General features: G+C 39.6%; 1 protein-coding gene across 2 annotated transcripts in view; it reads left to right on the forward strand.

The window, feature by feature from the left end:
• The window catches only part of herc4 (HECT and RLD domain containing E3 ubiquitin protein ligase 4), a 140,456-nt gene that overhangs the window by 79,416 nt on the left and 39,327 nt on the right, over positions 1-21,713 (forward strand). For both annotated transcript variants that reach the window (XM_078565854.1, XM_078565853.1), the window contains exons 12-16: positions 2,195-2,306; positions 12,004-12,193; positions 12,818-12,990; positions 13,125-13,244; positions 19,242-19,340. In XM_078565854.1, coding sequence (XP_078421980.1) covers positions 2,195-2,306; positions 12,004-12,193; positions 12,818-12,990; positions 13,125-13,244; positions 19,242-19,340 — 694 coding nt within the window. The remainder of the gene's footprint in view (positions 1-2,194; positions 2,307-12,003; positions 12,194-12,817; positions 12,991-13,124; positions 13,245-19,241; positions 19,341-21,713) is intronic.

Below are 21,713 nucleotides of genomic sequence, written 5' to 3' on the forward strand. Positions count from 1 at the left end.
ACATTCCAGCTATAATACTGAAGACTTGTGCTCCAGATCTAGCTGCACCCTTAGCCAAGCTGTTCCAGTACAGCTACAACACTGGCATCTACCTGGCAATAGGTCCAATTATGCCCTGTCCACAAATAACAGGACAATTCCAACCCAGCCAATTACTGCCCCTTCAACCTACATCAGTAAAGTGATGGACGGTGATATCGACAGTGCTATCAAGCCTGCACTGACTCAACAAAAACCTGCTCACCGATGCTCAGTTTGGGTTCCGCCGGGTATGCTCAGTTTGGGTTCCGCCGGGTCTGCTTAACTCTTGATTTCATGACAGCAAACATGGTCAAAAGAGCTGAACTCCATATGGGGTGAGAGTGACTGCCCTTGATGTCAAGGCAGCATTTGACCAAATGAGGCATCAAGGATCAAGCAAGGCTGGAGTCAATGGGAATCGCGGGGGGGAAACTTTCCACTGGTTGGAGTCGTATCTAGCGCAAAGGAAGATGGTTGTGGTTGTTGGAGGTCAGTCATCTGAGTCAGAGGACATCATTGCTGGAGCTCCTCAGGATAGTGTCCTAGGCCCAACCATTTCAGCTACTTCATCAATGACCTTCCTTCCATCATAAGGTCAGAAGTGGGGATGTTCACTGATGATTGCACAATATTCAGCACCATTCGCAACTCCTCAGATACTGAAGCAGCCTGGGCCCATTTGCAACAAGACCTAGACAACATTCAGGCTTGGGCTGATAAGTGGCGAGGAACATTCACGCCACACAAGTGCTAGGAAATTACCATCTCCAACACGAGAGAATCCAACCATCTCCCCTTGATATTCAATGGCATTACTATCTCTGAATCCCCCACTATCAACATCCTGGGGGCTACCATTGACCTGAAACTGAACTGGACTAGCCATATAAATACTGTAGCTACAGGAACGGATCAGAAACTGGGAATTCTGTGGGAGTTCTCCTGACTCCCCAAAGCCTGTCCACCATCTACAAGGCACAAGCCAGAAGTGTGATGGAATACTCTCCGCTTGCCTGGATGAGTGCAGCTCCAACAACACGCAAGAAACTTGACATCATCCAGGACAAAGCAGCCCGTTTGATTGGCACCCCGTCCACCCCCTTCACTACTGACGCACAGTGGCAGCAATATGTACTATCTTCAAGATGCACTGCAGCAACTCACCAAGGCTGCTCCAACAACACCTTCCAAACCCATGACCTCCACCACCTAGAAGGACAAGGGCAATAGACACATGGGAACACCACCACCTGCAAGCTCCCCTCCAGGCAACAAACCACCCTGACTTGGAACTATATCCCCATTCCTTCACTGCCGCTGGGTCAAAACCTTGGAACTCCCTCCCTAACAGCCCTGTGGGTGTACCTAGACACATGGGCTACAGTTGTTCAAGGCGGTGGCTCAATACCGCCTTCTCAAGGGCAATTAGAGATTGGCAATAAAAATGTTGGCCTAGCGTGTGATGCCCAAGTCCTTTAGGGAAAACAAAAAGCCAGGTTTTAACTGTGATGTAATTAATAAAATTTGAACAATAGAACTTGTCTTGATTCAAATAATTTTGCAATTGTGGAATGCTGCTAACGGTGCACATTGGTTAAGATACTTTTTTAGTTAATTTTCGGAATATTTTGGCTTCTACGATCACCCTATGAGTATGTCCCAATCTTTAATTTGCTGGACATATTTTTAAAATTAAGCAATTTTGTTTCCTTTTTGTGAGTCTGTGAAAATCCTTCAATGTGATTGGCTGATTGGACAGCCAGATCACAGCAGCTTAGCAAGTTATAACCAGACTGTAGCTGATTTATTTTGTGGGTGCTTAGTGACTATTTAAAGGAAACACTACAGAACCAAAGGCAAAGCTGCTTCATGTTCTATTACATCCCTGTCCCCTCAATACTGGAGATCTTTTCTTCTCTTTCAGAAACAGTTTTGCATACTGAAATTATTTTTATAAGAGCAAATATTTGGTTTAACATTAGTTCAACCCCAGTAATTTGAGAGTTTCATACATTAGGTTCATCACAATGCTGTATACAATGTCGTTTTGTGTCAACAATGGGTTACTAAGCAATAAATTGATTTGATGTATAATGCCAGAGCTTTTTTTTTTCAGGATATATGTCATAACGCTCTGACATATCTAAACTAATTGATAGCATTTTCGTTTCAGTAATGATGATCACTATAAAACCAGTTCCAAATTCTCCGGGATTGATATGAATGCAGCTAGACTATTATTCCACAGACTCATACAGTCTGACCATCCTCGGATTTCGCAACAGGTATTGTCTGCTTAGGTGTCTGCATTTAATAGAATATAACCTTACATTCTGGTAGCAGTTTAGTTGAGATCCTCCCTTGAGAAAGTTAGAGCATTTTTTTCCCCTCGGTGTTGATTTGACATTTGGAATTGATGGACAATACATTTCATTATGTTTTGGTAAGGTGCACTCCTCAGTAGAGGGACATTTAACATGAAGTGAGGGTAGACCAACTGTTCCTGTTAGTTTAATAAATGCATATCTTATATGGTTGAACCCTGTGGCTAACTCTTCTGTTCCCCTGGTTGAAAGGAGTTGTGGAAAGGAGAGCCAATTAAGAATATGCATTTGTGCGACTCTTGAGCTATTGAAACTAAATATACCCAATTCTAGACTGTGTTTGAATTGGCTTTTAACATTGTGGGTGTTGTGGCTATTATTTTTGAGTGAGGTATTCCCAGAAGGAAGGTTGTGTTTACCCTAACTGAGCTCAGCATCTAAAGAAAGAGAGCAGGAAGATTATTTTGTGTTTAACTTCACCATATCCATATTGCCTTGTTTAAGCAACAATTTTGGCTTGGGGGCTTTTCAACAGAGCCCATATTCTCAACTGAACTGACCAGTGAAAAAGCTGTAGGCTGAAATTTTGAGGATCTCTCTTTTTAGTTCTGGAAACTAACTTCAAAACTTCAAGATAAAAGCAAAATACTGCGGATGCTGGAAATCTGAAACAAAAATTGCTGGAAAAGCTCAGCAGGTCTGGCAGGAGATCTCCATAGATGCTGTCAGACCTGAGTTTTTCCAGCAATTTTTGTTTTCAAAACTTAAAGGTTTTTTTTTATCTATTTGTTCTTGGGATGCGAAAATAGATTAGTGAGTAACATAGAAGAGCGTCCAAAAATCTAAGTGGCAACAGGTTAGTCAAAGGAAAGGGGCTGCTAGGGACCCAAAAAGATGATCTAGTGGAAGCAGAGAGCATGGCTAAGATACTAAATGAGAACTTTGCACTTTGCATCTGTTTTCACTAAGGTGCTGCGAAATCTATAGTAATAGAGGAAGTAGGAGAGAAATTGGATGGAATTAAAAATACAGAGGTACTTAAAAGGTTGGTGGTGCTCAAAGTAGAAAAGTCACCCTATCTCGATGGGGTGCATCCTAGATTGTTGAGGGATATAAGGGTGGAGACAGCAGTAGCTCTGGCCAGAATCTTCCAATGCTCCTTGGATATTGGAATGGTGTCAGACAATTGGAGAATTGCAATCCAAAAAAAAAGAGCGGAGGGATAAACCTGGAAACTACAGGCCAGGCAGGCTAATGCCAGTGGTGAGGAAACTTAAATACAGTAATACAAGACAAAGCTAATTGTCGCTTTGAAAAAATATGGATCAACAAATGACACCCAACACAGATTAGTTAACAGCAAATCATATTTGACTAACTGGATTGAATTTTTTGGTCTAACAGGGAAGGCGGGGGAGTGGTGGTGTGTGGGGGGGTGGTTGCATCTGAGAGTACCACATCATAGGTTTATTAGCACAATTGAAGCCCATGTGATTAAAGGGCCAGTGGCAACATGGATACAATATTGACTGAGGGAATGAATGGTTTTTAAGACTGGAGGAAAGTGTGCAGTGGTACCATGAGGGGTTGGTATTGATTTGGGTATACATGGCACCATTCGGAAATTCTGTATAAGTGATGAGAAGGTGATAGACATCAAGAGGAAATATACCGGTGAAATGGGCAGAGACACTTGGTGGATGAAATATGATGAGATTTCATATTGAGTTTGAACGTGATGTGGTTAAGTTAGAAACTGGATTCTTAATTTAAAGCCAATTAAGGTATGAAGAGTGAGTTGGCTAAGGTAGATTGGGAAATTAGATTAAAAGAAATGTTGGTAGATAAATGAGGGAAAACATTTCTTAAAAATAATTCATAATTCTCAATGAATATGCATTCCTTTGAGGAATAAAAATTCCACTGGAAAAATAGTTTAAGTATGGCTAGTAAGAGAAGTAAGCAATTAAATTAAAAGAGGCTTACAATATTTTGAAAAAGAACAGTCCCTGGTTTCGACTTAATCACATCACTCTGACAAGCATCTACTGTTTCATCAGTTTATCTTCTCCTGAAATCTATTATTTTTCTCAACAAAATTCACAAATTCAGTAAAATAAATTATTTGGAACTGTAAGCCAGTTAGACGAGCATCAATAATATAGAGAATATTGGAATCGGTTGTTAGGGACATGGTAGCAAAGTATTTTGAAAATCATAATGATTAGACAAAGTTGACACTGTCTTATGAAAAGGAAATTGTATTTGACAAATCAATTAGACAACTTTGAGGGTAAAACTGGTGATAGATAAGATTGAGCCAATGAATGCATTATATTTGGATTTTCTCACCATATTTTATTATGCCACACAAGATGAGGACTCAGAGACCAAGGTATTGTGTTAGCATAGATTGAGGATGGGTCAATGGACAGAACACAGCAAAAATAAACAGGTCCTTTTCAGGTTGGCTGGTTGTAACTAGTGGAACACAAGCATCAGTTTTTTTTGGTTTCAGCTATTTTTAATCTATATCAACATGGATGAGAGGACCAAGTGTAATATAAGCAAGTTTTTTAAAGATATGCGGGTGCTAAAATAAACTGAAAGGAAAAAAGCAGAGGCTGCAAAAGGATATAAGCCAATTAAGTGATTGTGCAAAGTGACAGATGGAGCGAAATGTGAAACTATCTACTTGGACAGGAACCATAGAAAAGCAGAATTTTTTTTAAAGGCGAGACACCTGAAAATATTGATGCTTAGAGGATTTTGGGTATTCTTGTAACAAATCACAAAGCTAATATGCAGGTGCTGCAAACAGTTGGGAAGGAAAATTGTATGTTGGCCTTTATTCATTGTGAGCTTGGTTCAGTTAGCAGCACTGTCCTCCAAATCAGAAGGCTGCAATTCAAGTTCCACAACTGGAGTAAAGCACACAAATCTAGACTGACGCTCCAGTGCAGTATGAGGAAAAGTTGCACTGTCAGAGGTGCTGTCTTTCAGATGAGGTGTTAAGCCAAGGTTCTGTTCGCCTACTCAGGCGGACATAAAAGATTGCATGAAGCAGGGGTGTTATACCCGATGCCCTGCCTAATATATATTCCTCAACCAACATGCCAAAAACATCTGGTCATTAATGTGTTGCTGTATATGGGAGCTTGCTGCCACATTGGCTGCCATATTTCCTACATTACATCACTTCAAACGTACTTAAATGGTAACAAAGTGTTTTGGGACATCCTGAGGTCATGAAGGCATGGCAGATTGAATGGCCTCCTCCTGTGCTGTAATCATTCTATGATTCTCTTATTCTCTTTTTTTCCTTGCTTATCAATTTCTTGGTCCTCTGCTGAATTCTAAAAGAAATAATTGGAACTTGTAACAAAACTAATGTAATAATTGTGGGGGACTTTAATCTTTATATAAACGGACAAATCAAATTGGAAGAAGTACTTGAATTGAAAGAGAGCTTTGTGACAGTTCCCTGGAGCAATAGATTGTGGAAACAACTAGGGATAAAGCTATTTTAGACCATGTATTGTGCAATGAGCTAGGTTTAATTAGTAAAAGATCCTCTTGGAAAAGGGCTCAGAATACAAATTCATTCCATATTAAGCTTGGAAGCGACATACTCCAGTCTCAAACTTGAAGCCAGCTACATAGATATGAGGGGAGAGCTGGCTAAGGTTAATTCAGTAAATGGGCTAAAAGGTATGGTGATAAATAAACAGTGGGAAACATTTAAAGAAGTAATTCAAAATGTTCAACAAAAAGATACTCAGTTCAGAAACAAAAATTCAGTGAGAAAGATCCATCCAAAGCTCACTAGGGAGGCTGAGGATAATAGATTTAAAGAATAGGCTTATAATATTGAAAAGAATTATATGTTTGAGGATTGGGAGTGTTTTAGAAACTAGCAAAAGGCCACCAAAAAGTTGATAAAAAGAGAAAAGTTCATGCGAGAGTCTAGTCAGGAATGTAAAAAACAGATTTGTAAGAGCTTTCACAGTTATATAAGGAGGAGAGTAACTGAAGTAACTGTTGGTCCCTTAGAGGCAGAAAGTGGAGAAATGATCTTGGGAAATGAGGAAATGGCAGAGACATTGAACAAATACTTTGTCAGTCTTCACAGTAGAAGACAGAAATTACATACCAGCAATAGAGAGCATCCTAGAGATAAATAAGAGCGAGGAACATAACATAATATCAGCAGAGAAAAGGTATTGGAGAAACTTGAGGGACTAAAAGCCAACAAATCTGCAGGACCTATTTGTGTATATTCTCAGGTTCTAAAAGAGGTAGCTGCTCAGATGGTGGAGGCACTGGAATAGCCCCAGCAGATTGGAAGCTAGCAAACGTGACACCATTTTTCAAGGAGGGAGAGAGAAAACTGGGAACTTAAGGCCAGTTAGTTTGACATCAATCACTGGGAAATGCTGAAATCTATTTGTAAGGAATTCTTACCAATGTGCTTAGAAAATTGTAGTAGATCAGACAATGGTTTTACAAAAGGGAAATTATCTTTGACAAATATATTGAGTTTTTTTTTGAGGCTGTAACTCAGGACAGACAGAGAGGAGCCAGTAGATGTAATATACTTGGGTTTCCAAAAGGCATTAGAAGGTGCCACCAAAAGGTTAATGCACAAGTTAAGGGCTCATAAAGTGGGAGGTAATATGAATGGAGGATTGTTTAATAGGCAGGCTGTGACTAGTGGAGTGCCACATGGATCAACCCAGGGACTTAGCTATTTACAATCTATAATCATAATATACAGCTTATGTCTTTATGCACTTTTCTGATTGGGTTGATTTGTGGGCAGAACCTGGCCCACATGGGGCGTGTGAAAGACAGGAGCATGTGTATTGTATTAATTAGAAGGGTCACAGAGCAACTAAATTCAGATTTTGTAAAACAGCCCCATTGTTCTTTTTATTGTTTCAAATAATTTTGTTGTCTCTTTCTATCTAGCCAAACACACTAAAGCCACATGTCAGGCAGGCTTCAAATCTGGCTCCCCAGCCACTACCAAACCTTTTGTAGCCAAGAAAAGCCAGAGCCTTCCTTAAGGGGAGGCGGTCGCATAGTGATATTGTCACTGGACTGGTAATCCAGAGACCCAGGGTTATGCTCTGGGGACCCGGGTTCAAATCCCAACACGGTGAAATTTGAATTCAATAAATATCAGGAATTAAAAGTCTACCGATGACCATGAAACCATTGCCATTGTCATAAGAACCCATCTGGTTCACTAATGTCCTTTAGGGAAGGAAACCTGCTGTCTGGTCTGGCCTACATGTGGCTCCAGAAGTGCCCTCTGAAGAATGGGCAATAAATGCTGGCCTAGCCAGCGACGCACATATCCCATGAACGAATGAAAAAAATGTAACTCCCCCATCCCCCTTCCCGGCAGGTGGGAGACATTTCAACTTCTTCTGATGTATGAGAGATCAGATAGTATGTGAAACAGGGCTCAAAGTTCTGTGTGAACACATGGTCTTTGATACCCCCTATCAGCCCCTCCTCAAAAAAGAGCCTTTCTTTTCTGGGAGCTTTAGGTTAGTGGTTGCTGCTTTCTGGCGTGGTTGCTCTCACATGAGGTCGGCTGGAGCATGTGAGGCATGCACATCTGCCAGTGGTGGCTGACAGCAGCAGGGGTGGCAATGGTGATTGGTGGAGAAAGTACAGCAGAAGGTAAGAGAAGCCCAACAACACAATTACCCTGGCTGGAGGAATTGGGAAGATGGGGAGAAAACAAGGGAGAGATGATTAGCGGTGGCAGAGGGGTATGGCGCATTGGTGAGGGAAGAAAACAGTGGAAGATAAGGCAGCTGAACTACAAAGTTACCCTGGTTGGGATTGGGGATGAGAGAGCAAATGCATCGGAGGTATGAAATGCGGGATGGGGATGGCATAGGAAGAAGGGATGGGAATGAGAAGAGAGGAAAGGTTGGGATGGGATTCAAAGGAGTACTGTTGCAATAAAGACACTCATTTCACCCCAAATGACTTAGAGAATAAGATTGAGAATAATGTTTACTGATGATACAAAGGTGGGAATGTAAGGAAATGTGAGGAGGACACAGGCTGTAAAGAGATATAGACAGATTAAATAAGTGGACAACAAAGTGACGGATGGAGTATAATGTGGGGCAGTGTAAGGTTATTTACTTCGGCAGAAGAATAGCAAAACAGAATATTTTTTAAAAGGCAAGAAGTTTCTAAATGTTGATGTTCAGAGGTACTTGGGTGTATTCAACACAAAAAGTTAGCATGCAGGTACAGCAAGCAATTAGGAAGGCAAATGACACGGCCTTTATTGCAAGGGGATTGGAGTACAAGAATAAAGAAGTTGTGCCACAAGTGCCCAGGGCTTTGAGATCACACCTGGAGTACTGTGTACAGTTTTGGTCACTATGTTTAAGGAAGAATATACTTGCTTTGGAGGATGTAGATGGAAGGTTCACTAAATTTTTGACCCAAAGGATTGTGAATCTTTGGAATTCCCTACTCAAGAGGGTTGTGGATGCCCCATTGTTAAGTATATTCAAGACTGAGATGGACATATTTTTGATCTGTCTGGAAATCAAGGGCTATGGGGAATGGGCAGGAAAGTAGAGTTGCGGCAGAAGATTAGCTATGATTATATTAAACAGTGGAGTCATGGGCCATGTGGCCTACTACTCCTATTTCTTATGTTCTTGCTAGTTAAATATCCTGCAATATTTAGTTTCCAACCCTGGTTACTTTGCAGCCTCACCTCTAATGGCTATTGGATCAAACCTATTAATTTCTATTTGTGCTATTAATTTGTTTAACTTGCAAATGCTTCATGCATTCAGATAGGCATTCAGCCTTTAGTTTTGACTTCTTAATTTTCACTGAGCTCACCTTAGTCACTACCCTTATTATTCCTTCCTGACCCACACTCAACGACAGCTCTGCTCTTCACATCTTCCTTGCTGCTTTTGAATTTACTCTTTCCTGAACCCTCTCCTCTCTACTTTATTAATTTAGGAAGGTGTTAAAACAAATACAGAATTCAGCTGCTCTGGTGAAGGGTCATGGACCTGAAACATTGGGCTGAATCTTCCGGTCGGCATGTGGGGACGGACCCGACAAGCTGACGCGTAAAATGACACATGATGACATCGGGCATTCGTCCCGACGTCATTGCACATCTTCTGGATATTGCACATCTTCTGGATATTTCGTTTGGCGGGCGCACGCCGAAGGTAGCTGCACGCCCGCCAAAATGTCAACGGCCTATTAAGGCCACTAAAAAAGTAATTAAACTAGTTAACACTGCCCGTCCAACCTTAAGTTTGGCGGGCAGGCGAAGAGCCCAAGTGACCTTTGCGTTTTTCAGGAAATCTCATCCACAGGCGGGATGAGGTTTCCTGAAACTTTTATTAAATAAATAAATAAATTTTCCAAACTTCACAAACACGTCCCAGCTCATGTGACACTGTCACATGAGGTGATATGTTTAAGTCAAATTTTTACTTGACTTATTAAAAAGTTTTATAAACCATTCAATCTCCCTGAGGAAGCTCAGTGCCTCAGGGAGATTGCTGCGCTCTTTTGCGCACATGTGCGAAAGAGTGCAGGCCCCGACTCTCCCTCCTTCCCCCGCTCGCACAGGTAGCACTGAGCGCTACTGGCCACGCATTATGCTGGGCAGGCCTTAATTGGCCCGCCTGCGCAAAGTGGTGGCACAGAGCCGATTGCGGGCAGCGATCGGCTCTGCGCCTGTTCCCGCCCAGCCCGCCCATCATAGGAAATATTCTCCCCATTATCTCTGCTTTTTCTCCATCGATACTGCCTGACCTGGGTGTTTCCAGCATTTTTTGTTTTTACTACTTTATTCTTAAAGAATTCAGCTTTTTTTATTTTGTGTATAACATTCTTTTGGATGTTAGATTTTAACAACTGAGGGAAAAAATAATCATGATTTTTATTTGAAGGGTTACTTGAGTGAATTGTTTCATCAAATTGGTGAAATTTAATATAGAAAAAAAAAAGGGGAAATGGGGAACTAGCAAAAAGTTGGTACAAAATGTGATTGAAAATTAGTGACACGTAACGTTTTTATAGATAAAGGCCAGCAGTTTCCGTTTTGGGCTCAGTCAGAGATTCGGGTGCAAATTACACTAGTTTTAAAAGGTGTGTGTTTTCCATCTGCCCAATAAATGATTCTGCTGAAACCTGTTTGTATTTCAATGAATGTAAAATCTGCCACGAGCCAGCCTTTTAGAATGTAACTTTAAAAAAACTGAACATGAAAGATATTCCTTAGTATGTTTTAGAATGATAAACTGGTACAGCTTTATCAATCTTTTACGCTGGGTCGGCCGATTTCAGACAAACTGAACTGACAAACAGTGCAACCTAACAGAAACTCCAGGCCTAGATCTTTAATAAGTCAATTTCTAGTAGCATTGTCTGTGGAGTCAAGGCGTAGTTTAGTGAATGGGGGAATTATCGGATCAGATGCAGGTATCATTCAGTTGTATATTTAATTCCTAAATATCATTATTTATATGTTTAAAAAATGTGAACTTCTGTTATGTTTTATATACATACAATATATACAACAATGCCTATGTAAACTTGCGATGCCTTAAATATTCCTCCAGCCAATCAGTGTTGCAGCATCTTCACTGGGGTGGGAGGGAAGAGGCAATAAAACACCCTGAGCCAGTTTTCATAATCAATGTCGACGTAAGAATTGAATTATGGAATAAGCTGACAGGAAATGTGCATGTTGGTATAAGTTTAATATATTGGCACCAGTCTTTGTAGTATTGCACACAGTGTTAAGGTCAAAAACAAAGTGGAAGATGGAATGAGAAAAGACAAAACCATTTCAGCACCCCTGTGGAGAGGAACTGGACCAGGCCACTAAACTGACTCAGTAAGGGAGGCTGGATGACAATGCAGGCTGGCTATCTCTGTGTGGTGGATGGAAAGGAAGCCCAATATCCAAGAGCCAGAGAGGGCTTAGAAATTCAGTGTGAGCAGGTGGTTGGGAGCTTACAAGCATTTCCTGCCAATAGTTCATTTGCAATATTGCCCAAGGAGGCTGGTAATTGGTATTGAGGGAGTGTCAGTATATTCCAGACTGCCCCAGGGATATTATTAGCAACGGATATGGGGTCCAGACCAACAATGTCCGGTTAACCCTGGAACTGCTCTCGGATGTAAGGTTTCTAATTAGATATCGAAGGATATATAAATCTATAATCTTTTGTCCATCTAAATCTAACTGGCATTTGTTGTCAACAGCGTTAATTTTCTGGCTTTCGATGAGAGATTACTTGATGGGAAGTGGAGTGGAGCAGAGAGATTTTTGTGTGGAAAATTTAACAGGGCAAAAAAATTCCACCATGATAAGAATTGCTGTTCTAAATTAATGAAGCAGAAGCATTTTGTTAAATAGCAATTGTCTTTGGTCACAATAAATATTTGCAGCATCTTAGCCTTTCTATTCAGTTTTGTACTTAGCCTTTGATGGATTCCTCTTGTTGCTCTGACCGATTTCTGTAAACTTTGAAGTGAGGAATTAAAATAGATTTAGAATTGGATCTTTGCATTCTAACAGGTAGAGATCTTGTTGCTTCTGATTATTAACCAGCATCTCTTGGTTTGTCTCTAGATAGCAGCTAGTATGGAGAAAAACTTGATCCCAAGACTTTCAAATTCTCCACCTGATGTAGAGGCCTTGAGGATCTATGTTACTCTTCCGGAGTGCCCCCCCATGAATGATGTCAACAACTATGTAACATTAGCCATTCCGTTTGGAATGGCTATTGTGAAGCTTGAAAAAGTGCCACTGAAAGTACTTGGTAAATATATTTAGTAAAATTATTGGTACTTGAAAAACAATTAAATATCTAGGACAAGAATTACATGATTTATTGTGGAAATGTTTGCTTTATCTTTAAGTATGGAGTCTAGTTTAGCTATTGGTCATGTAGAAATATGGATGTGATTGCCAACTCAGCAAATATTTGTATTAGTGTGACACTCATTGTCATTTATAAAAGCTAGATTTTATTTAACTAAAATGCTGGATAAATGGATGTATATCTAAGCAAAAATAATTGAAAATGCTGGTTTAAAAATTCCAAAATCTTTAACCTCACAAATGTGTTCTGTTGACAACTACACTCTAAGACCCAGTTATATGTACTTGTAGCACCCTGTCCACTAGTTCTATACTTCTCTTCATTGCAGCATATTCCTGACCTAAACCATTGCATATTATGCCTTAAAATTACATAATAAAAAATAGTAACAGCCTATTATTTAAAATATATTTTGGGATTTTACTATTTCTATTGCACCCTTTCAGAATTAATGTATATGGGAGCTTGAAAATTCATACTTTTGAGCTTAAAAAACTGGTATAGTACACATTTTACTTTGTATTGCAAAACCATTTACAAATCCCGAATCATTAACTGTAGAAAATTGGTGGGCTACGTTTGAACCTGCGTTCTTTCAGAAGGTTGTGGAACTTTATAAGGATGTTGTAGTATTTCTCCTGAAACTAACCAAGGTTGGAATGGCTAACTCTGAGCGAAGGACATGGAATAATTTTCTGAAAACCGCCCTGGAGGTTTTGGCAATTCTGCATAGGGTGAGTTTGTGCCAAATTACATATACAAATTCTTGACATTTGATTCTGTGTGCACAGTAATGGTTGTCTAAACTCATTTTAAAGTCAATGTTCTTGAAATTCTATTTCTGCATTGTTACAACTTATTAATGCAGGTAAATGAGAAAGCTGGACAGATAATTCAGTATGACAAATTCTATATCCATGAAGTACAAGATCTCATAGACATCAGGACTGATTATGTAAACTGGATTCAATACCAAGTATATGGAGGTGTAAGTAAACATTTCTAATGGCTATATTTAATGAACTCCTGAAAAATTGCAATTAACTGGGCTTTCTGTGGTTTACAACTTTGATCATTTTCATTCATGTCTTTGCTGGGGCAGTAATTCTGCAGTCCTGTACCTGCAGCAAGGAGCCATCCTCATAGGAAACTCAGATCAGAGGTGGGGCTACCAAATGAATTACCTTGTATTTCTATGGGACCTGTAGCTAAAAAGCCTAATTGGAAGTGTAAAAATGCATAAAACCTAAAGAATTCTATACTGTAACTTAATATTGCATATTTGCAAGCTGAGTAACTGAATATGACTTGGTTATCCAAAAGGTCCTAGGTTTGATTCAATAACACTCTTGTTGGTTTTTGTACTCATGGGCTAATGAAAACTAAACCAATTAGGTTGTCTCTCCCGATGATTAGCTAGTGCAACCCACCTACCTCACTGGAAAATGTGCATATAACTGTTCGGTGATGATGGTATCGAACCCTCTGAATAGCTTGGTTATACCACCATTGTCTAGGTGCACCAATGAAAAATGGCTGTTTGGATGAGTTACTAAATGCTGGCTTCTACCTGCAGAACTTAATCCGGTGACCTGAGCCTTTGGAGAGTCAGAAGAGCGAAAAGGGACAAAATGTGCTTTAAAAGAAATCTAACAGCCATAAGACCCACCTAATTCTTTTTTAAAAAGATGGCATGTCGGAAACTTTAATGTTCACATTCAGGCAACTATTCTCTGATACCATGTTAAACTTCGGAACTTCGGACTGCCAGTTAGTGAAGGAGATAACCAGAAGTCAATCTTTACTCCGTTTCAGATTTATTTGAAAAGTGAAACATTACAAATGTAGAGTTCCTAACTCTACAACCCTGCACCAGTATCAATAAGTGTGTCTTTTTATATGTGCATAAGTAATTATCTAATGAGTGTCCACCCCCGATCTGTATACACATAACCTGAATTTATACAATTAACACACTGGCGGTAGTGTTTTGAGCATTTCTGCACATCACCCCTTTCCCCGCCATACTCTTCAGTCTCCTGCCCCATCATCGGTGACAGAACCTTCAACTGTTTCATTCCTACTCTTTTTTTTAGACTGGTTTTCCCACATGACCTAGCATAAGTTTCCATTCATAATGGAGAGGTTTTATTTTAAATACAAGGTAATTCTGATATGGTAAATGTAGGAGAATTAAAGAAGGAACTTTTTCATGATTCATGCCCTCATGCCATCCATAATAAGTTGGTGTTCCACAGCCAATAAAGTGCTTTTGAAGTGTGGTCACTGGGTAACTAGGGAAACAGCAGTTAATCTGCACACAGCAAGTTCCACAAACTAGGATGAGTTATGTGACCAGATATTTGGATTTGATAGCAGTGATTGGTGGATGAATGTTGACCAGGACACTTCCCTACTCTCCAAATGATACTATAGGGTATTTTGCATCCGCCCTATGGGTTTAGTATCTCTTCGGAAGGGTGACATCTTTGAAACTGCAGCAATCCATTGCTACAAAAACAGCTATTTGGTCATTTTTTTGCATGTACGTTCTTCTGAGAGAGTTCCTGTTTCCTGGCTGCTGGATTACTCTGATCTTTCCTACTTCTGGCTAAACTTTTACATTTTACTCTTAAAGCTAAACATGGAAAGGAGATTTTTGTTTTACCATTTTGGGTTTTGTCAGGTGAACTGGCAGCTCGGTCTGGTTCCATATCCTGTTGCTTAAGGATTACCTGTATTTTGTTTAAAGGCATTTTAAATGCTCTGTCATTTTTTAAAAGCAGTTTATACAAGTTTTTTTTTTTCTCCTTTCTTGGTTCAGAAGGTGTGTTTTTAAGATGCCCTGTCACATAATGTTCCACAGGTGCAAATCCTTTAGATTGTTCCTATTAGCTATTTTTGATCTTTATAACAACTGATGCTTGTAGGGATCCAAGTATCAGGGAATGAAATACTTCACAATTTCAGGCTGCCAATATTCTCTTTGGTATCACTTGTATTAAAGTCTCTCTTTCAGGAGAATAACTAAGAAAAGAGTAGGGCAAAGAATTTATTTTTTTTTAAAAAGGCCAAGTGACAACTAACTGAAACACTTTAAAATAATTAAGGGTGGTGGTTGAACGTATAACCAAGAATTGTGGGAAGAATAGCAAGCAAAAACTATCAGCTTAGATGACTAGCTCTTTGGGATACAATAAATGATGTGAGGAACCCATTTTTGGAAAATTTGAAAGGTATCCAATTTTGGACATTCTCTGTCCCGAGCTTTTTTAAAAGTTTACAATATTAATTGATCAGCCATGATCATAATGAATGGCAGAGCAGGCTCAAAGGGCCGAATGGCCTACTCCTGCTCCTATTTTCTAATTTGAGGCTGTGAATATGCCATTCTTCAAGAAACCATGGATAAAGATGGATGTCCAGCGGGGAACACCTGCTGAGGAAAGAGATACTTTGTACATCTAAGTCAACAAAAAACTGTTCTTGCCAGCTAAAGACTCTTGTTGATTGGTTGAAAACACCTGGCATGAGAGAAGTATTCTTTGAACACCTGAGTCTCTAAAACTCTCAAGCGAGTGTATGTGGGTATGCCTTAGAAGCAAGCTGCAAGAAAAGACTCTCTATTTCTCTCCCTTGGCCCCACCTTTTGTGTTAAGCTTTCCTCAAATGTCTCATCAGGATAACTATTTTTTGAAAGTCTGCAAAATTGTGATAAATAAGAGTCATCAAGGACAGTTTCACCAAAAAAATCTGTCTGAAAGAACTTCCAGGTCTATTATGACCAGAATTCTGTTAGATCAACAACATCGAGATCTCTTCAAATATTATTCTTTTTTTAAAGAAACTTTCCCATACCCCGGCCTTTGCAAGGGACCGTTTGTTTTGTCCTGTTTTGTGTTTGGGTGGGGGGGGGGGGGTTTCGAATATCTGTTTTTAAAAAAGGAAATTGTTACATTTCTAAACTATAACTTGTATGTTAACCGGTTTATTAACCTGTTTTTTAAAAAGTAATTTGTTTTACAGTCAATTTTTTTGTGTTCACTGAAAGAAGCCTGGGTTAGTCATTTTGTGCTGGGAAAGCAATATCAAAGGTAAACAATTGGCTAGTTTTGTGGGTGAATTAAGCATTTAAACTATTATGGCCTGTGGAGAAGTGGGGCTGGAATTAACTCCACACTCCTATCTTGGTCCATAACAATAAGAAGAATATTATAAATCTGGGACAGAGGAAAAAGAGCGAACTTTTTATTCTTTCATGGAATGTGGGTGTCACTGGCAAGGCCAGCATTAGTGAATCAGATGAGTTTTACAACAATTGATAGTTTCATGGTCACCATTACTGAGACCAGCTTTCTACAGATTGAATTCAAATTCTACCAGCTGTCATGATAGTGACATTACCACGATGCCATCATCTCCCCCCCCAAACTTGTATTTGCATAATGTAATTTGCATCCTCAGATGTCCCAAACTACTTAAGAGAGAAAGAATTACTTTTAAAACGTACTCACTGTTGGCAAAGTCCTCTAAACAGCAGTGAAGTAGATCACCACATAATTGTTTTTGGTGGTGTTGATTGAGGGATACCAGTTGGCCAGGACACTGGAATACTGAGAGGATGTTGTCCCTTGTGGGGAAGTCTAGAATTAGGGGACACTGTTTAAAAATTAGGGGTCTTCAATTTAAGACTCAGATGAGGAGAATCTTTTTTTCCTGAGGGTCATTAGTCTGTGGAATTCTCTTTCCCAGAGAGCAGTGGAGGCTGTGTCATTGAATGTCTACAAAACTGAGTTAGGTTTTTGATCAAGGGAGTCTAGGGTAATGGGGGGCACACAGGAGGTGAGGCCACAATCAGATCAGCCATGATCTTATCGAATGGCAGAGCAGACTTGAGGGGCTGAATTGTCTACTTCTGTACCTAATTCTTATGGAAGAACTTCCCAATTCCTCTCTGAATAGTGATATGGGATTTGTTTATGTCCTTTTTTTATGAACAGACAGTCAGGGCCTCTACTTAATGCTTCATTGAAAGACTGCACTTGCAACAATTCAGCACTCAGCTTATTTATGTACTCAAGTACAGTGGGGCTAGAATCTATGATTTTATGATTAGAGCAAGAGTACTACCACTGATCCAAACTATCAATAAGTATATATCTATGTATGGCGAAAAAAAATTACAAAAGAGCTGTACTTTATAATAGTCTTGCATTTAAAGCCCACATCCACTTGAAGTAACGGTCACAACACCAGGCCGTCACATCCTTACAGCATAACACAAGGGTAATTCAACAGAGATGTGGTTGCATTTAGTCAAATGGATAATTGTTTGGCTCAAACAAACATGCAAAATTGGCATGGGACTAAATAGCCCGCAAAGCACAGTGTTCAAATTGCTCAAGGTTTTTCTTCAAGTCTGCCATTCACAAGCCAATAATGCAAAGCCAATTAATCAGCATGCTTCACAATATCTTCAACTATTATCTTTTTAGTCCAGTTGAGTTTATGCAGTTTAGTGTAACAAGCCAGTGACCTCTATCACCTGTAAGGACAAGGGCATGGCAACACCGCCACTTGCAAGATTCCCTCCCTCCCTTATTGTTGGTATACCTACACCACGTGGACTGCAGCAGTTCAAGAAGCTGGTTCATCACTATCTCAAGGGCAATTAGGATGGCAATGAATGCTGGCCTTGGCACCAACACTCATATCCCATGAATGAATTTTTTAAAAAAATTCAAAAGTATACAACTCTGGGGGGAAAGAAAAATTACTAAACTTGCCAATAAGCTAATTTAACAGATATTAGAAAAGCCTGGAAAAAGGATTTCCAAAACATCAGACTGCCCTTCTGTCTACACCCTGAGGCTTGAGTTAGAAATTTCACTATGTCCTTTTATGCAGAAGATTTCCAGCACCTATGGGCAGTCTGTTACTTGTCTCAAGTGATCCAGATTTTTCTTTGATTTGGCATTTGTGATGAGATGCCCTTCTAATTTATTATTCTGTCACTGTTCAATGGTAGTCCTCTTGCCACTTCAGTCAGATGATTGTAGGTTCAGGACACACACTAGAGACTTGGGGCAGGAAATCAGATGGGTTTTCATGGCAATTGATGATGGTTTCATGATCACTATTACTGAGACTAACTTTCAATTCCAGATTTTATTAATTGAATTTAAATCTACCAGCTGCCATGGTGGGATTTGAACCCATGTCCCCAAAAATTAGCCTGGGCCCTTGGATTACTAGTCCAGTAACAGTACCACTACACCTGCCGTACTGAGGGAGTACTGAAATGTTGGAGGTGCTTTTGGATGAGATGTCTGTTCTGTCAGGTGAACATTAGATCTCATGGCACTATTCTAAGGGAGAACAGGGGAATTCTTCCTGGTAAATTTTGACCCTTCAGCAAACGTAGATCAGATCATCAGTCATTATAACATTCCTGATTGTGAAATGTATGCGAATTGGCTGTTATTTTCCCTACGTTACAACAATGACTACTCTTCAAAAAAAAACCATCGTTGGCTGTAAAACACTTCGGAACATTCTGAGATCCTGAAAGGTGGTATGAATGCAAGTTCTTATTATTTGAGTTATCAGGGATAGGCAGGAATGTGGGGTTGAGGTTACATTCAGATCAGCCATGATCTTATTGAATGGCGGAGCAGGCTCGAGGGGCTGAATGGCCTGCTCCTAATTCGTATGTTGTAAATCTATACGGGCAAACACTAAATCTTTTTTCTCCTCTTTACTGAATTTTCTGCCGTTTTATCAAAATACTTGGACATTGGAGCAGATAATACAAGCTTGGCACTTTCTGCCTGTTGTCCATGTTTTGTATTGTGCATTTATTTGCAGGTGTTGATCTCAAGTCTACCTTTCAGACTCCATTCCAATTTGTGCTCAATTAACATTTAAGAATGGAAATGTCTTCACTCCATGTGATGCAAGTTTCATTTTTTTAAATTATTTTTAGATGCCAGATATGCCAATTACAATTTGTACTTATCCATTTGTATTTGATGCCCAAGCAAAAACAACACTATTACAGACAGATGCTATTTTACAAATGCAGGTGAGAAAATTTTCTGTTGATTTAGCACAGCCCATCAAAATCTGGGTAACTATTTTGTAATAGTTCAGAAATTAAAAATGCCTTTTTTGATACCTTTTTTATTTATTTAAAAACAAAATACTACAGGAAACCTGAAACAAAAATAGAAAATGCTAGAAATACTCAGCAGGTCAGGCAGCATCTGTGGAAAGAAGTAATTAACTTTTCCTATTCCTGACCACCTTCAGAATTGACGGAATTCCTAATTGATATTGTGTATTCAGTTTTTGCTAGTGTTTTGTGCCAGCAATAACTTGTTTTAAGTAAAATGACAACAAAACTTAAGGAAACTTTTATGTAAATATTGATTATATGTAATAAGACAAGTATGTTGCAAATTTAAAATACCAGGTTACTGTTTCACTGGTGCCATCTTAAGAAAAAGGCTTTTTTAATGAAGCATCTTATACCATGTACCAATCAGTGTCAGTTTCTGGTTTTAAAATGTTTGACTGAGGAAGAGTCATATCAGACTCAAAATGTTAACTCTGTTTCTCTCTCCACAGACCTACTGAGTTTTCCCAGCATTTCCTGTTTTTTTTCAAATTTCCAGCATCCACAGTATTTTGCTTTTATTCAATATGCGAATCTTGCTTTAGACTTCATGAGAGGACTTAATGCATTGGAAAGTAATTCTGGCTCAAAGAACAATGAACTCCTAGTCTTAGTGCAGGAGGCCCTTACTAAATGGTTAAAGAAATACTTGCCTAATCCAAGGTCTGACAGTGAATCGATCATAGTGACATTGACAAAACTAAAGCCCTAAATGTGCTTTGTTTCAGTCAAATTCTTTGTTGGTTACGTGCCTAGAAGACCTTTAAACTCCACACAAGTATTGTCAATATCAGTCACAAATAAGTACAATCTAGGTATTCGGTGTTCAGTCCAGTCAGAGAATTAACCCTTTATTAGAGCAACAGATCTAGTTGCCTCAATAACTTTTGTATGTAGAATTGAAAATATTGTCAAGCTAGTTATTCATGATTATGAAATGAAAGCATTTGCCTTGGGAAGCTGTGGTATTCTGCACATACATTGACTTTATTAATTTTTGTTGTATACAAGCATATTGTAGTGGAGGCTAATGTTGAAGCATTTTTTTAAACTAGTGAATTTTCTGTGATCTTCATTTTCTTTTGCACAATATAGTTATTTTAATTTATCTCGGCCCTGAGGTTAGTAATGTTTTGTCATGTGGATAACTTTAGTTCCACCTATCTTACCTAAGATTTTAGTTTCACTTGAGGCTGAAGTTTTACTTATACTTCATACATTCATTGAAAGGAAGTTTCAGATATTGGATGTGTATGGGCCCTGCCACCTTTTATGCAGCAAGGATTGAGAATTGTTAGTTTAGATATGTCTGTTTAGACACAAGACTTTAAGCAGATATTAATGAACTTGTAGAGTTGTTTAGTGTATCTGTTCTTGCATTGCTCCCAGATGGGATGAAAACTGCCAGGAGCAGTTCCAGGTTCAACTTAATGTTCAACAACATTACTATCGCTGAATTCCCCAACATCAACATCCTGGGGGTTATCATTGACCAAAAGCTGAACTGGACTAGCCATATAAACACTGACTACAAGAGCAGGTCAGAGGCTATGAATTCTGTGATGAATAAGTCATTGCCTGACTCCCTAAAGTTTGTCCACTATATATAAGGCACAAGTGAAGAGTGTGATGGAATACTCATCACTTGCCTTACAACAGCAGTTGAAAAGTTCAACACCATCCAGGACAGAGCAGCCTGCTTCATTGGCACCCCATCCACCACCTTAAAATTCACTCCTTGCACCACCAACACATAGTGGCAGTAGTGTGTACCATCTACAAGATGCACTGCAGCAACTTACCAAGGATCATTTGACAGCACCTTCCAAACCCATGACCTCTACCCAGAATGGCAAGGGCAGCAGACATGGGGACACGACCATCTGCAAGTTCCCCTCCAAGTTACTTGCCATCCTTTTTTTTAATTCATTCGTGGGATGTGGGCAACACTGGTGAGGCTAGCATTTATTGCCCATTTCTAATTGCCCTTGAGAAGGTGGTGGTGAGCTGCCCTCTTGAACTGCTTCAGTCCATGTGGTGTAGGTACACCCACAGTGCTGATAGGGAGGGAGTTCCAGGATTTTGACCCAGTGATACAGTTCCAAGTCAGGATGATGAGTGGCTTGGAGGGGAATTTCCAGGTGGTGTTTCCATGCAACTGCTGCCCTTGCTGTGCTAGATGGTTGTGGGTTTGGAAGTTGCTGTCTGAGGAGCCTTGGTGAGTTCCTGCAATGCATCTTGTAGATGGTACACACTGCTGCCAATGTGCGTTGGTGGTGG

This window comes from Cetorhinus maximus, chromosome 20 (assembly GCF_964194155.1).
Source record: "Cetorhinus maximus chromosome 20, sCetMax3.hap1.1, whole genome shotgun sequence".
NCBI lineage: Eukaryota > Metazoa > Chordata > Chondrichthyes > Lamniformes > Cetorhinidae > Cetorhinus > Cetorhinus maximus.